Source organism: Meriones unguiculatus, chromosome 8 (assembly GCF_030254825.1).
Source record: "Meriones unguiculatus strain TT.TT164.6M chromosome 8, Bangor_MerUng_6.1, whole genome shotgun sequence".
Classification (NCBI taxonomy): Eukaryota; Metazoa; Chordata; class Mammalia; order Rodentia; family Muridae; genus Meriones; species Meriones unguiculatus.
The window spans coordinates 21,631,852-21,648,683 of NC_083356.1; the positions used below are offsets into that span (position 1 = coordinate 21,631,852).

The window sequence follows — 16,832 nt, forward strand, 5'->3', positions numbered from 1 at the left end:
GCTATTTTGCTATTTCCCAGCAACACGCCCTCCAGTTACTTGCCATAATTGTTCCTGCCTGGGCTGCCTCTGTTCCATCAGGCCAGCCCTCAAGGCCACATGCTCATGGTCCATATTCCCCATGACTTCCTTCCCTCTAGGTTCTTCACCTCCTGCTACATCCTCTGCTTCCTTTCTGTCCTCCTAGCGTTGTGGTTCCTATCTGACCCCCAAGCTCTGCCTACTTCTGCCCAGTTACAGGCTGTCAGCAACTTTATTTAACCAGGCAGATAATATTGGCGAGCAAAGTTTACACAACATCACTTGGTATATGTGAGACTGTGCTCCTCTGAGCTGCAGTCAGATCTTGGGAGCCAGTAATTTAGCATTTGAATGCATAGCACCAACCAACCCCTAACAATTCTATTTTTTGAGACAGGATCTCATTATATATAGCCCAGGATGACCTCAAACTTGTGACAATCCTCCTGCCTTAAACAGACAAGGCCCATCAAGACCAACTTAATTTTTTTTTCTTTTTCTTCTCCCTATTTATTTGTTTGTTGGTTTGAGACTGGGTCTGTTTGTATAGTCCTGGAGCTCACCATGCAGATGAGGCTGGTCTCAAACTCACAGAGATCCTCCTGCCTTTGCCACCTGAGTCCTGGGATTAAAGGCATGCTCCACCAAGCCTGGCCCAACTTAAATTTTTCACTTACAAAATTAAGCACCTATCGATCGATTGGGGGGGAGATAAAATGAGAATTAAGAGTTGGGTTCTGTGGTACACGCCTGTAATCCCAGCACTTGGGGGAGGCAGAGGCAGGTGGATCACTGTGAGTTTGAGGCCAGCCTGGACAGTCAAGGCTACACAGAGAAACCCTGTCTTGAAAAACCAGAGAAAGAGAGAGAGAGAATAAAAGAACAAGGAAGGAAAGGAAGGCCCAGAACAGTGGAGCACGCTTTATTTCTAGCACTAGAGGGCAGAGGCAAGTGGATCTTTGAGTTTAAGGCCAGCCTGTTCCAATAGTGAGTTCCAGAGAAGCAGGCTACATAGTGAGACCCTGTCCTCAAAAACAAAACAAAACAACAAAAAACCAAAAGGGAAAATTAAAACAGGAGAGCAAGATCTTCTAGACTTGGGATTGGGGTAGAACCCAAAGGCTGTCTAGAGACTGTCTTGAATCTCTTCTTGCCATTCAGGGCGACAGGGGTCCAAGCTGTAGTTTTTCAAAATCATTTATCAAATCTTGCAGATTCCAGGACTGTTGAGAGAGAGAGAGAGAAAGTAGGGTGTGCCAATGAGTTTGAGGAAAGGGATGTTCAAGTTAACAACAGGGACAGAGAGCTGAGGAAAGCGCCTGAGGGAGAGAAGGCAGGACCAGGAACAGATGTCTGGAGATGAGAGGCCTGGCTTTGGGGAGGGTGAAGTATGGGGGTGGGGGGGTCCAAGGCACAGGGAAAGAGGGAGTCTGCAGCAGGAAGCTGGGACTGCCGGAAGGCTGCCGCGGAGGAGGGGGCCTCTAACAGGGCGGGGTCTGCTGAAGGGGCGGAGCCTGAAGCAGGAGGGCGGAGCCTGCGCTAGAAGGCAGGGTCTGCAGCACAGTTCTTACCTCCTTGATCCTCCTGAGCCTCCTTTTTATGCTCCGGCTGTTTTTTTCCAGTCCATGCCACGGCTTGAACGGTCTTTGAGGGTTCACGAAGTTTGTCCAACAGTCAGTAAACTCTGAGATGGAGAAGAGGGTAGCTAGTGAGGCCCCGGGCCTTGCAGAGGCCTCATCAGGGCCAGCATTCTCCCTTCCTGCCCAGCTTTTCCCCATCCTCCTGGCCCAGGGCTTGTCCTCTCGGAGCCTGGAGACCTTTGCCCACTGGTGGCTGTGGGCCCTTCTTACGCGGGAGGTCCATGACGTCCATCTGGATCCCTGAGAGCCACAGGAAGCACAGCCCTTGCTGGTACTTCCTGCTCCAGTGGAAGTACAGGCGGGAGGCGTAGACACGCAGAACCAGGTCTGGGTGATCCTTTTTGAATGTAGCCAGTTCCTGGGCACACTTCCTGCAGGGACTCCACGTGAGGTAGCAGGTAATCTGTGCTTTGCCCAGCCCCAGGGAACGCATCTCATCAATGAGGCAGATTTCTGCATGTCTGCCTTTCTGAGGGGAGTCCAGGCAGAGAGAAGAAAGAGTTAGAAGGCAGAAGCCAGATGTCATGTGATTGCTGGTAAGCTTGTAGACCGGGGGCTCTGTCTTGTAAATTTCCTAATGTCAGCACAGGGAGAGCCCTTTCTTTTTGCGTTCACCCACTTATATACTCATTCATTCATTCATTCATTCATTCATTCATTTTCTCCCTGGAGATAGGGTCTCTCTGTAGCTCTGGCTCTAACTCTGTAGACCAGGCTGGCCCAGAACTCAGAGAGATCCACCTGCCTCTGCCTCTTGAGTGTCGGGGATCAAAGGTGTGCGCCACTCACTCCAAAACTCCCGATGTTTTAATCAGGACGCGGAAGAGCTAGCTGGCTGTAGGAAAAAGGAGGGGCGGGCAGTCTGGAAGACAGCCAAGCCGAGAAGATGCCATTGTGGACCTTACATTGTTTCTCCAAGACAGTACAAAAAAAAGCTGAGCTGGGAGGATGGTCAGACACTGAGTCAGACACCTGAGGGGCAGGAGAGTGTCCTACGAGAGGGCAAGATCCAGGACCAGCAGGAAAGAGTGACCCGCAGTGTGTGAGAAAGAAGGAAGTGGAAGTTGGGACTCAGGTGTTGGTGATGTAGCTATCCGAGGGGGGCGTCCCCGGCTGCCTCTCCCGTCCTATACCTTGTTTTTCAGGCAGCCTCTGAGTGGCTCCTGGGCACCGGGCTGCTCCAGCTGGTAGCACAGGTAGGTCTTCCTGCGGCAGTAGTGGCCCGGCTGGATTGGCACGGCCCTCTGACTGTTATTGAACTGCACTCGAAACACTTCTTCCTGTAGCAGGCTCCCTGGGCTACTGTACGAGAAACAAAACAGAAACACAAACGTGAAGGTGTGAGAACGTGACCTTGGGGCTAACGAGGGGAAAGATGCAGGTGCGCTGGGGGGCAAATTTTCCCTACCACCCTGCACGTTGCCCCCAGACTCCCCGGGAATGCCATTTAGGTTGGGCGGTCACGCTGAACCATTTGAGAAAACGCTTTAGGCTTATTTACCTATGAGCAGTGTACATAAATGTCACAGCGTGCATGTGGAGGTCAGAGGTTAGCATGCAGGAGCTGGTCCCTTCCTTCTACCGTGTGACTCATCAGGTTGGCCCCTTTGCCTACTCAGACACCTTGCCGGCACTAAGTCTGAACTTGAATTGGTGTGGCTACATGACGTCCCTTTCCTGACTGCCCGCGTAGACCCTCCCCGAAGAGGCAGCCCTATGGAGCACCTCTGCACACTTCCTGTTGCCTAGCCTGCAGCAGCCAAGGCAATGAATTATCCTCCTGTGCTTTTGACACCTTCGTCATCACATCCCCACATGGCCTTCTCGCTGCTCTTGTTTCTCTTTCCTCGAAGCCCTTGGTGAGTGGCATCAAGTGCTGTCACTAGCCAGGGCTATTCCCCTGGTGTCTGGGCTCCAGCATACTCCAATGCCTTTGGAGCGAAGGTGTGGATTTTTTTTTGGGGGGAAGGGGGGACCTACTCTTTGTGTGGGACTAGGGACATTTGATGGGTCCTGGCCGGAGCTGCTCTTACGTGGACAAGGACAACTCAGCTCTCAGGGATGAGTGAGTGACCCAGCCTCCTCAATCAAAGGTCTTCCTCCCGCTGGCAACTTGACGGTTTCTGCCCAGAGCAACTCTTTGTTGGTAAAGGCCTGGGACAAGGTGGTCCTCCCTTAGCCCAGAAGGGAGGAGGGACTGTTTCTTATCTGTCATTTCACTTCCCAGTTCAAATGCGGGAAGCCCAGGTCATCCTGGGTGAATATGTGTGTCCCGGGGATCCTTCCCTCTCTCCTTCCCGCCTGTGGGACACACCATTCTTATGTCTCAGCTCCTGATTTCTGAGTGTGGCACAGACGGCAGCTTGTCTCCAGTGAATCTGTGCCTGCGGCCTGGAGTCAGACCTCTTAACTTTCCCTTCTTGCCTGCCTTTCCTCGACGCTTCTCTGCAGTGAGCCCCCAACCCTTTGACCTCTGCTTGCCACTCCATCTTCCGTTGATTGGCAAGCTTTCCTCGCAGAAGCGCCAGCCGCCCTGTGCCAGGAGCCCTCTCCATCAAGACATTCCTAGAGAGACATTGCCTTTCCCTTCCAAGGGGACACTTTTCCCACCACGGGACAGTCACCCTCTGCCTTAGGTTGCTCTATTTTAAACTGGAATAAATCTGACTTTCAGACTCTAAAGCCGTCCAGCTTCCTGTGTCATGTCAGCAGGTCATAGTGTCCTCTCCCAGACCAGGAGACCTCCATGGTCCTCCGAGGTCCCACTGTGCAGCTTCTCCTTTTCTGTGTGCATGTGTGCTATGTCTGGTACATGTATGCGGGCATGCGCACCATGTGTGCCCACGTGGAGGCCAGAGCAGGACCCTGGGTGTCCTCATCTGTCGTCCCCACTTTACTCCCTGAACTGGAAGCCCCCCCATTTAGCCTACACTGGTTGGCCGGTGAGCTCCTGGGATCTGGCCATCTTCAACACCCAATGCTGGGGCTATGACCATATGTAGTATTGCCCCCCTCCTTTTAACATGGGTACTGGAATTTGAACTCAGGTCTACATGCTTGCAAAGCAAATACTCATACGCCCTGAGCCATCTTCTTCCTCCCTGTCCTCCCAAGTGTCCAGGAATTCCCTGTTTTCTGGCTTCCACGCTTCTCTGTCAAGATTCAGATCTGCAGAAACTCACTCACCACCCAAAGGGCTCTGGGTGACTCAGTGGTTAAAGCACTTGCTACCCTTGCAAAGGACCCAGGCTTGGCTGCCAGCACCCATGTGATGGCTAGCAGCCTTCTGGAATGCCAGTAGGTATCCTCTTCCGCTCCCTACAGGCAGGGTATGCAGGTGCACTTATGTAAGTGCAAGGGAAACATTTATACATTAAAAAAAAAAAAAGCAACCTCACCACATGGAAAGTTTGGTGAGATTCTTAAGGCCTTAAGAAGATTGGGACATTTTGGGTAGCTGCTTTTTTTTTTTTTGCCCCAGCTCATCCAACTTAACTCTCAAAAGGAAAAAATGGGCCTGCCGAAGGGGAAGCAATTGAATAAATGTCAAACCTAGGAGCAATGGCCCATCTTAAATCCCAGGCAGGAAAGGCCCGATTCCCAAGACTACAGACTATGGGAGGGGGAGGGGGACGGACAAAGAACATCCCTTTGTTTCATAGGGAGGTCTGTTGGAGGGAGGTGTCCATCCTCTGAGAAACGGCGTGAAGAGGCCAAACAATCTGCGCCCAGCCCGCAGTCACCAGACCAAAAGGTCAGTTTCCATTGTAGTCTGCACCCTGCCCCACCTGCTTATCAGGACCAAGTGACCCCACGTTCTCAGGGGGAACCGCACACCTGCACGTGTGTGCAAGGCAAGACTGCAGGTACAGGTTAACGTCTAAGGGTTTTGTCCTTCCGTGTTTACCTTCTCCTGCCCAAGGTTAAGTTCATTGCCTGAGATCAATGAAACTTCCTTTCTTTTTTTTTTAAAAAAAGATTATAGTTTTTAAAAAAGAAGATTTTAGTTTTCATTTTTAATTTTAATTATGTAGGGAAAGGTGGATATGCGTCCACGTGTGCAGGTGCCCGCTGAGGACGGGAGAGGGTGTCAGATCTCCTGAAACCTGAGCTACAGGCAATTCTGAGCTGCCTGGTGCTGAGTGCAAGGCCCCTCTTCAAGAGCAGCTGGCGCTTTGAACCACCGAGCCACCTCTGTGCTCCCCAGACTTTTCCCCTCTTGGCCGGATCTTCCTGGAATTCTGTCATCGGAAGACTCATGTGAGACCAAGCCCCTCGCCTGCCAAGAAGTGTGGGCGTGGGCGTGGGCGTGGACGCGTGCATGCGTGAGTGCACACACAGCATCCAAAGAGCAATCGGACCAGAAACACCTGGGTCATTAGCAGCGCGGAAAGAGCCCGGTGGGACACACTGTCCTTCAGTGTACTCAACCACCAAGTCTTATGAGTCTAAACCAAGGATAATAAAGGGGCAAGAGGGGTGGCCAGACCCTGGGGTGGACGCGCTGTGGGCTCCTCCTATGACATCCAAAGTGCCCGAGGTGACAGGCAGGACAGCCCTGTTCCAACAGTAAGCTGCTGGTGCACTTATGCTTTCTCTTCAAAAGGACCCACGATTCACTTACACCCATCCCGGCCTGTGCCCACCAGGCAGATTTCTGGCTTTTAAACGCAGGGTCTCGCTGTGCAGCTCTGGCTGACCTAAAACTCACCATGTAGATCAGGTTAGCCTTTAACTCACAGGGATCCACCTCTTGGTGCAAGGATTAAAGGTTTGTGCCACAGACGCGCAGCGGTGGCGCACACCTTTAGCCCCACCGCTTGGGAGGCATGAGCAGGTGAATCTGTGAGTTCAAGACCAACCTGGTCTACAGAAGGAGTTCCGGGACGGCAAGAGCTACACAGAGAAACCCCGTCTCAAAGAAAAGAAAACAAAACAAAGGTCTGGGCCCACACATCATCACTAGGCAGGTCCTACTAAGAAGAGATTTATTTCATTTTAATTTATGCAGCGGTGTGTGTGTGTGTGTGTGTGTGTGTGTGTGTTACTTGGTGCACTATGTGGGGACTGGGGAATTTTGCCTCCACATTGTTCTTCTGTTTCTCCTACCTTGGAGCCCTTGAGGAGCCAGGGTTTTCCCCAGGGTACCTGAAGGCATCTGTGCCATCTATGTGTGTGTGTGTGTGTGTGTGTGTTTGTGTGTACTTATGTCTCAGAGAGAAAGGCCACACCCACACAGTATAAGAGAACTGACTCTCACAAGTTGTCCTCTGACCTCTCCATGTGCTCCGTGGCACCCACTTACCGGCACACACACACGAGACTCTTATCTAGAATGGGAGAGGGTCTCTGCCAAGTCATGCATCTAACAAAGGATTCATATGTCGAAGATAAAAAGAGCTAAAAACAAAAAACCAAAAACTAAACACCAAAACCCCACTCTCCAATCACTAAGTGAGAAATAAAGAGAAAAGACATTTCTCAAAAGAAATACAAAGGATGAAAAAAAAAAAAGTTCAGCATCTTTAGCCAGTACGGAAATGTAAATCAAAACCGAACTGAGGCCTGGGCGATCACAGAGCTAGTGAGATGCTCTCTGTGTGAGCATGAGGCTCTGGTTGAGATCCCTAGCACCCACGTAAAAAGCCGTCTGTAGAGGCTGAAATCCCAGCACTGCTTGGTCCAGGTTGTCCTTGGAGCAGGCTATCTCAAGCACGCAGCCAAGTCAATGAAACCCGTCTCAAAAACTAAGGTAGGGAGCAACTGAGGGACGCACCTAGCATTTCTCAGACCTCCCGACCATTGGCCACACACACGCTCGCGCACACACATGAACACGTATATACATTGTACATGCCTCACAACCCACAACCTACAGACTGAGTTTCCATCTCACTCAGCAATAGCTCATGCCTACAATCCCGGCACTTGGGCAGCAGAGGCAGGAGGATTGTAGCAAGCTGGAGAGCAGCCTGATCTAGGAGAGCCCCAGGCCGGCCAGGGCTACCTGGTGAGAGGCTGTCTAAAAAAGCTAAACAAACAAACAAACAAACAAATTAAATTAAGAAAAAATGACTGACAACAGACGTTGGCGAGGAAAGGGCGTATGGGGAGAGGCCCCTCCGAGTATGTGGGGGAATGCACCCTAGCGAAGTTACCATGGGACAACAGACGACCAAAATAAAATAGCGTGTGACCCAGACACAAAACACGGGGGCAGCGTAGGTGTGTCCATCAGCAGAAGACTGGATGAGGAGAGGGGAGCCTGGGTACGCAATGGAGGCTTCCTCAGCCACACGGCAGGGAGGATGAGCTTGGCAGGTAAATGGATGCACTTGGGGACTAAGCGAGGACGCCAGACAGAAATGCAAAGCCAGGATTCCTCATTCGTATACACATACACACGTGTGTGTGTGTGTGTGTGTGTGTGTTTATGTACGTGTGAAAGCGGGAGGGAGACCTTTGTGGTGAGGGAGGGAACAAGAGGTGTGTGCGCCAACTGTAGTGATAAACACACTTGTGAGAACACCGTAACTGAACCCATCGGTTTGTGCATTGACTGAAGAATTATAAAGGCGTATGAAAAATAAAAAAAGTAACAAAAAGCTCCTAAAAGCACACAAGTGGGGAAACAGCGGGGTTCTCTGAGGGGCGGAGCCTGGGGTGGGGGGCCACGCAAGGCAGCTGACCCAGCCACCTCCCCTTACATTAGGGACTGTTTGGCGCTTTGCTTCTCTCTTGAGGTGGCCTGTGGCCTTGGGAAAGTCCCTGGTTTGTGACTGGGCTCCCAAGCAGCAGTGTGTGACCTCCCTCACTCCTACAGAGTCTCTGGGTGGGACGCCCCAACCCCCGCCAGAGAATCTTTGTGTAGACTTGGCTATCCTAGAACTAGCTCTTAGACCAGGCTGGCCTCGAACTCAGAGATCCACCTGCCTCTGCCCAGCTGTTCCTCTCTTTTCCTACTCTCTGTGGGTCCTGTCCATCTTCTCTGCTCTTGAGCTTCCCACATACCTTCTCTGAGACATCCTGTGGGGGCAGGTATCCTGAGCAGGTTGGTCCTAGCCTTGCTCTGGGTCCTTCAGTCTGGGCCTCCACTTCCTGCTTAGTCAGCTCCATCTCTGAGACCCTGACAGTGAGCTACAACTCCCTCCCTGAAACAGGAGGGCCCAGGGCAGTTGGGCTGGCTCTATCTCAGGCTCCCTTTCCTTTCCATTGTCCTTTGGCTCCGCAAAGCAGGGCCTAAGCAGGTCTGCCCATGTGGTCTGAACAGGGATCCAAAAGGAAAGAGGAAGTAAATGCCAGAACGGGAGGCGGGCGCAGAGTGGGATGAGGCGGGGAAGGGCAGATGGTACTCTCCTCACAAACTGAACCTTCTGCCCTGTCTGCTATCCCAACAATACAGCGGGGGCAGGTGTCATGGCTCTGACATCTCAGAAGAGGCTGAGACTGTCTCTTGAGGGCACACAGCTAAACAACACAGCGGGAGCACCGGCCAGGTCTGCTGGATGTGCTCCCTCCTCCTCCAGCTGCCGATTCTGTGGCCCTCATTGTTCCCAGGGAAGTAGCAGAAGTAGAGGGCTGGGGAAGAGGTGGCCCCCACAGGGCCTGCCAGGTTTAAGCTACAAGGACATGGACTCCAAGCTCACATTCCTGAAGCTGTTGGCCTGCTTTGGCAAGTCGCAACCAAGGATCCTCAGATTAGAAAATACAAAGAAGGTTCTGTGAAAGCTGTCACCTCAGGGCCTGGCTCTCACATGAACAGGAGTCCCCGGCAGGCCTCCTCCCCGCTCTCATCCTCCATCCTGCCCTGGCTCAGGCTAGAGCTGAGAGAGCCCCTCCTCCCCCATCTGTCCTGGAGCCAGGGTCCGAGGAAGATTCCAGGACGAGCCAGGTCCTTTTAGGAAGAGGTCACATCTGTATAGTAAGCATCTTATCCATGCCAGAGGCTCAAGTATCTCCCACATCAAAGGGTGGAACCCTGGCTTCTCCCTAGAGAATATTCTCACATCTCCGGCCTTGAGAGGCCCTGTGAGGGACAAAAACACACCAACTCTGTGAGCCAGGGAAGACAGGAGATATGCCAGCCAGGGCGCCATGCCAGGCTCAGGAGGCTACCGCATGCCTGGGGGTGGGTCTCAAGGACGGATTTTTGGTTTCCAAAAACCAAGAAACAGTCATGATCATTTGGGCCAGTGTTGGTGACTAGGACAGTGGATCATGAGGCCACATCAGAACCCCTCTGTACCTCTCCTCTTGGGCAGGGGGGGGGGAGATTTGGAAGTCAGACGTGCTGACTCAGCCAGAGAACCGCTGGATGTTATCCTCAAATGACTCACCAACAGCCCCCAGAGGAGGGTGGGGCTAGGGCCCTCCCGCCTCTGTGTCTATCTGCCTAGAGCCACCTGCGTCAAGCTGAGCTCTTGCTTCTCACGCTGTCATGAAACGGCAGGGGAAGCCAAGGGCTATTGTCCATGGCCAGTCCATCAACACCGTCCCCTGAGCTTCTCCCAAATGCCTGCCCCTGGTCTCACTTCCCAGCCTGCCCAGTGCTACAGGTGCATTCCCAGGCTGTCCCTGATGGCCGGCTTTCTACTCTTAAAAGTACTTATTTATTACTACTATTATTATTATTACTGTTGTGTGTGTTTACGCATGTATATAATGTAGGTGCTCACGTACCACAGCCTAAGGGTAGAGGTCAAAGGGCAACCCTGTAAAGCTGTTTCTCTCCTTCCACTTTTATGTAGGTCCCAGGGGTCAAACTCATGTCACAAGGCTTGCAATGACAAGTCCCTTTGCCCACAGAGCCGTCTTAGCAGCTTCTTCTCTTCCGCATCCTGTTCCTCAAGCCCTCTTCCCCACAGCATCGTCTGTGAGTACACTCCACCATTTCTTTTTGCTCAGTCCACATGGCTCACCCGCACCCCACCCAGAGCTTTGCCTGTGGGAACATTTTATCAGACAGACATTTGACAGAGTGGGTGAACAGAGGAAGGGCTCTAGAGTGTAGCAAGGTCCAGAAAACGGAAGCGGGTGACAGGGCACGGTCAGAGATTGTCCTGGGGTGCTGACAGCCAGAGCGAGGACACGGTAGTCCGGACCCACAAAGAAGCCTCTTAGCCATTGCGAGAGGCTCAAGTTCAAGGCCCTACACCTTAGGACTCAGAATGGAACTGGCATTTGAAGGCCAGACATTTAGGTGGGTCCAGATCCAAGATCAAAAACAGATTTATGGGAAGAGGGACTTTGGACAGAGGGACGGTAGGAAGGAAGGACCATACGGCACAGAGAGACTCAACAAGAAGAGGGCATCTGCAAGCCAGGGGAGAGCCTGAGAAAAAACTTCCTGGCAGCCTCTTGGGCCTGGAGAGACCATAACGGGCTGGCTGAGTGTCTGCTGAGCAATGTTCCAGTAGCTGGGGATCCGACAGCCTCTCCCTTCCTCTGAGCACTCAAGGCTGCTCCCCCCTCTTAATGTCTGTGCAAATTGGTGTTTTGCCTGCATGTGTGCATGAGACTTGCCTGAAACTGAAGTTACAGACAGCTGCGAGTCACCATGTGGGTGCTGGGAACCGAACCCAGGTCCTCTGGAAGAGCAGTCAGTGCTCTTAACTACTGAGCCATCTCTCTGGACTCTCAAGGCTGCCCTGATGGGGTTTCTCCACGCTTATACATACACCAATTCACTTGCAACAGGATTCAATCATGATGTCATGGCCGGGAGACACAAGGGTGAGGGGTGGGGAGGGCCTTGTGGGTAAAGATGCCCCCAAAAGAGAAGGGGTCTGGGAGGAGGGAGAAAAGGGGAGGCATGGCCAAACATGAGAAAGCCCCTCACCTGAGAATCTCCTGAAGCTTGGAATCCTGGAAACTAAAATTTCTTTTCAGTCTCTTCCAAGGCCTGAATGGCTGGCCACCATTGTACACAAACTTGTCCCAACACTTTTTAAATTCTGAGACAGAGGCGGAGAGAAGGCAGTCAGAGCCCAGCAGGACTCTCCACAATCCCTCCCTTGAGGCTGGCTCCCCAGACCCAACTCCTTCACTGCCCGGCAGATCCGCGTGCCCTCATGCGGGCACCGATGCCCACCCCTCACCTGGGTAGTCCATGGCGCCCATCCAGGCTCCTTCCTGAGTCAGCCTGCGAAGCTTCTCCTGGTAATGTGGGTCCCAGAAGTAGTACAGACGGGCGCTGAGGATGGCCAGGCGCAGGTTGCGGTGTGTGGCCAGGAACCCGGCTACCTGCTCCGCGCAGTCCCAGCAGGGGCTCCAGGACAGGTACCACGTGATCCTGTACTCGTCGCCGGGGGACTCTTCCAGGAACTGGTTGTGGAACCAGTAAAGGAAGCACAGTTCAGCATGGAGGTTGCCCTGGGAAAGAAAGGGGAACTCCTGAGGAGAGGGGTGGAGGGCATTCTGCCGCTTGACTGGTTCCGAGCCTCCGTCCGCTTCCCATCCTCCCTCGTTAATGTCTCCCTCACGGGTCCTGGTTTAGCTGCTAAGCCCGAATCCATTCTGTCTCTCCCTGGCATCTGTCGCTAGCACCCTGAACCCTGCTGTAGCCAGGTCCACTGGGGTCAGCTGGTTGCCTGTCTGTCATGCCTGCTGGGGAGGACATAGGCTAAGGAGTCCCCTCAGGGAACCATAGGCCAAGAATGGCTACCGAGTCCTTCAAGTGTGGCTCATCCGAGATAGCATTTACAGCAGGGGTGAAACTCAGCCATTTTGTAATTCCTTTCCTTTAATTTTTTTTTAAAAAGTATTTATCTATTGGGTTTTGTTTGTTTCTTTGTTTTGACACAGGTTTTCTCTGTGTAGGCCTGGCTGTCCTGGAACTAGCTCTGCAGAGCAGGAGGCCTCGAACTCAGAGATAAAGCTGCCTCCGACTTTGGAGTGCTGGAGAAGTGTACCACCGTGCCAAGTTATTTTTGTTTTATTTCTGTGTGTTTGTGTGTGTGAGGGGCTCCGTTCCACTCTGTAGCTAAGGATGACCTTGGACTCCTGACCTTCCTTCCTGCCTCAGCCTGTGGAGGACGGAGGGAAACGGCATGCACCATCATGCTTAACTCAGGCAGCTCATTTCAAAGAGAAAAAGGAATTGGGGCGTGGCAGCCTGCACCTGTAATCCCAGACTGAGACGGGAGGATCAAGGGACGTTGGATGCCATCTTGGGCCATATAATGAGATCCTCTCTTGAAACCCAGCAGTGTGTGTGTGTGTGTGTGTGTGTGTGTGTGTGTGTGTCTTTTAAGTAATGTTGCTCCTGTTGGATTAAATAAATCATTGAAATTCACCCCACCAATCCGGGCAGATTTTTAAGCTACGGGCGCTGCGAAGGATTTACCAGCACTCCACGCGTGTTAGGTAGGCACTCTACCAACCCAGAGCTACGTCCCCAACCCTAGTACCTCTTTTGTAAAGATCCCCTGGCAAACGGGGACAAGCAAACTGTATTCTACTCTGTTCACTTCGTAGCACAAGAAAGTATTCTTTCGGCCGTTGGCGTAGAGGAGGTTCTCAAAGTGGAAGTAGAATGTTCTCTGATACAACATCTTTATCGGGTTTCTGCAGGCACAAAGAGAGAAAAACCAGAAATTGCAGAGTGTGCCCTGGAGCCACTCCAAGCCGAGCGAGGCTCCTGGAGCTCCGAGGAGCCACCTCTTCTCAACCTTTGACAATCTCTGCAGTCTATCCAAGCAGGAAGACTGGGGAGAGAAGAGAAAAATGCTGCCAGAGCGGTGCCCTCCCACTAGGGCCCCAGGGCTGGGGAGGGGAGCAAGGGGGGGAGGCTCAACCCAAGAACACGGAAGAAAGGCACAAAGCTCTCCTGTGTTTCACCTCCGTTCCTTTCCGACATGGCACCTCCACCATGCATGGAGGTTTTTTTCATTTCGTTTTTCAAGGCAGGGTTCCTCTGTGTGCCCTTGGCTGTCCTGTCACTTTGTAGACCAGGCTGGCCTCGAACTCACAGTGATCCACCTTCCTCTGCCTCCTGAGTGCCGGGATTACAGGGTTAGAGGCGCGAGTGGCTGGCACGGAGGTTTTTTAACATGCAAGGAAACGGGACTGGAGGGATGACTCTCTCCAGTAAAGCGCATGCACAGGAGTCCCGAGTCTCAGAGCGGATGCAAAAGCCCTCAAGCATGGCGGCAACATCCATAACCCTGAGCTGGGAGACAGGAGGATCCCAGGAGCTCACTGGCTAGCCAGCCGGCATCCACAAGCTTGTTTCAGTGAAAGACCCTGGCTCAAGAAATGAAGTGCCGAGCGAGCGCGGAAGACATTTGACATCAACCCTTGGCCTCCAGGTGGGCGCACACACCATAAAAGTCCCCTCCCCCAAACACACACAGACATGTTGTCAAGGAAATCCCCGCTACACTGTCTCGGTAGTCCCTGCATCTGAACTCATCAAGTCCTTCTGTGACCCTCCGAGAAATGTTCCCACTTCACAGACAGGAACAGCCCAAGCCTGTAACTATGGTCTTTGGGAAGCAGGAACAGGAGAATTAGCCCAAGATTGAGCCCTGCTTGAGCTATATAGTGAGTGCCAGGCTAGCTAGGGCTTCGTAACCAAAGCCTGTCTGGGGGGAAAAAAAGGCAGTCAAACTATGACCTCTACCACCACAATAAAAACCCCACAACACAGCTGGATGTGGTGGTTCACACCTTTAATCCCAGCATTCAGGAGGCAGAGGCAGGTGGATCTCTGAGTTTGAGGCCTGCCTGGTCTACAGAGTGAGTTCCAGGACAGCCAGGGCTACACAGAGAAACCCTGTCTCGGAAAACCCCAGGAGGCAGGGGCTGGATCCCTGTCTCAGAGCTGGGAGGGGCAGAGCTGAGTCCTTGGTTCGGCCAGCTGATCCATCCTGTGGTTTGGGAACTGGTTAAGGTATTAGCGGGCTTGGAGGACATCGGGCTGGACCCCTCCCTCAGAGTCGGCAGAGCCAGACTTTAATCGGCCTTTGTCAGAATGGTATCTGAGTCTTATCTCTGACTCTGGAAGGAGCAGTGACATCAGGGACTGGCCACCAGGCCACGCAAGGGACAAGGCTGTTGACCGATAAGTGTCTCTGACCGGCTGTGGGACTCCTAATCTCGAGACTGCTGGCTGCCGAGGGGCTTTTTGCTGAAGACTGAAGACAGGCTGTTCTTGCTGAGCCCCCCACCCCCACCCCCAACCCAGCGGTGGCTCCGGACAGGCCTATCCATCACTGGGCAGGATAAAGTGGCTCAGGGAGGGTGTGTGTTCCAAAGACGGGAAAAACAGTACTGGGCCGGGGGAGGAGGGAAGGAGTACTAGCCTTGAAGGCCTGCAACGCCCCCCCCGCCCCCGGCAAGGGACAGTGGTCACCCCTTGCTGTCACGCTCACCCCTTCTTGGCAACACACTCGAACCTGTCTTCTACCTTAACACTTGCTATGAACCGTCTAAAGAATTCTTTAATCACAGACACCAAGAGAGGGGACGGAAATCGGCCACACTGTCCACCACGGGAGCAGGCAGTTTGGGGTTTAACTTTCTTTTTCATATCTATAGTTTTAAAATACACTCATGTCTCTTGACACTGCGTGTGTGTGTGTGTGTGTGTGTGTGTGTGTGTTGTGTGCTAATATGTGTATGTTGGGGTGCCTGGAGGTCTGGGGATGACCTTAGATGCCCTGAAGCTGAAAAAACAGGTGATTATGAGCCATTCTATATGTTTGCTGGGAGCGGAACACCGGTCCTTTCTTTTTTTGTTTGTTTGTGTTTGGTTTTTTGAGACAAGGTTTCTCTGTGTAGCCTTGGCAGTCCTAGACTCACTTTGCAGACCAGGCTGGCCTCGAACTCACAGAGATCAGCCTCCCACTGCCTCCCCCAGCGCGTTGGCCACCCTGCCTGACATTGCATGGAAGGTTCTTAACTGCTGAGCCATCTCTGCAGTGCCAACTCCCCCTCCCCCTCCCCCGCCCCATTCTTTTTCTTTTTCTCAAGCGGTATCTGTAGGCGTGGTTCTGGGAGGTCACAGCGACCATCCAGGCAGTGGGTGTGTTGGGGAAACTTTTCTTTCCCACGATGGGGGCTGTTTATGGAAAGGTGATTCACGTCTCCTCAGAGCCTGGTCCTCTCTTCTCCCAGCATCCCCTGAAGTTGGCTTAGAACAGCTCAGATACCCTAGAACATCCACGGAAAAGTGCTCCGAACAGGAGAGTCCAAACTCTGCCTCCGTGAACTTTTTCTTTGAATTCTGACGCGCAGCCCAGCCCAACCCAGCCCAGCCCGAGATCAACAGGAAGACCCACAGGCAAGCAGCCCCAGGCTGAGGAGGTGCAACAGGAAGAAAGACGGGGCGGTGTGGAGAGGGGTGCGGGGTGGCCCCTTCAGAGGCAGCCAGGAGGCAGCCGCAGTGGCTCAGGACTGGGACCCTGGAGGGGAGTGGGAGCCACAGAGCGTCGAGGAGGGTGTGGAAGGTCGCAGGGCTGGGGGCGGGGGGGGGGGGGATGGAGGGACTCAGGCCCCCAGCACGAGGGGGCGCAGTGAGAACCTTGGAGGAGCGGGGCCGGCGGTACCTGATCGGTGAATAGTGTCTGCCTTGGCGGCATCCCAGGCAGGCCAGTCCCATCCCGGCTCTGGTCCCCAGACGCTGGGGTTGCATTTCCTGCGTCCGGGCCCTGGCTTGGGGAGACCCCACAAGTGCCAGTGACCTACCTCCGGGGCCATGTGAGTGTAGGCCCCACCCTCTTCCTGCTTCGGCTCCCGGAATGGGAGGGCTCTGGGCCACAGAGCTCTCAAGGCTCCTGCCCACCTTCCCTCCTACCCTCTGCCCTCAGGCTTGACGGAGAGAGACCTGCTCCTCCCTCCAGCGGCCCACGGGGATGGCAGAAAAGAAAGAGAAAGTAACTGGGAGCAGAGGGCAGCGGCTGCGGGGCGCTGTGAGGACACCCAGGCTTCTCCATCCAACCGGCCCGGGCCAGGCTGTGCCCAGAGCTCGGAGCCCTAGGTGCCAGCTGTACCAAGGTGTGAAGGAGTGGCGGCTTCTGAGCGGGAACTCTCCTCTCGGCTCAGGAGGGAAGGGGACAGCCTAGCTTTGGGTTTCTAAGTATGGTGTGGGGCTAGACACAAGCCCAGACGGGTCATTGATGGCGCAAGACCAGACAGCCACGGGTGGCCGAGCTGGCATCACAGCCCGTG

At 53.4% G+C, this 16,832-nt stretch overlaps 1 protein-coding gene across 4 annotated transcripts; it reads right to left on the reverse strand.

Moving 5' to 3' along the window:
- Positions 1-927: 927 nt before the first annotated feature.
- LOC110557822 (DNA dC->dU-editing enzyme APOBEC-3-like) lies at positions 928-16,482 on the reverse strand. Of its 4 annotated transcripts, none has more exons than XM_060389031.1 (8): positions 16,211-16,482; positions 13,070-13,226; positions 11,759-12,032; positions 11,500-11,614; positions 2,795-2,960; positions 1,872-2,130; positions 1,593-1,705; positions 928-1,244 (listed from the first exon to the last, which is right to left on the reverse strand). In XM_060389031.1, exons 1-8 carry the CDS (start codon positions 16,294-16,296, stop codon positions 1,179-1,181), a joined length of 1,236 nt encoding a protein of 411 aa, XP_060245014.1. In that variant the 5' UTR covers positions 16,297-16,482; the 3' UTR covers positions 928-1,178. The 4 variants fall into 4 exon arrangements, with proteins under 4 accessions (XP_060245014.1, XP_021508108.1, XP_021508109.1 ...); XM_021652433.2 differs by having other exon boundaries at positions 2,795-2,963; positions 16,211-16,479; XM_021652434.2 differs by having other exon boundaries at positions 2,795-2,963; positions 16,350-16,475.
- Positions 16,483-16,832: the final 350 nt, after the last annotated feature.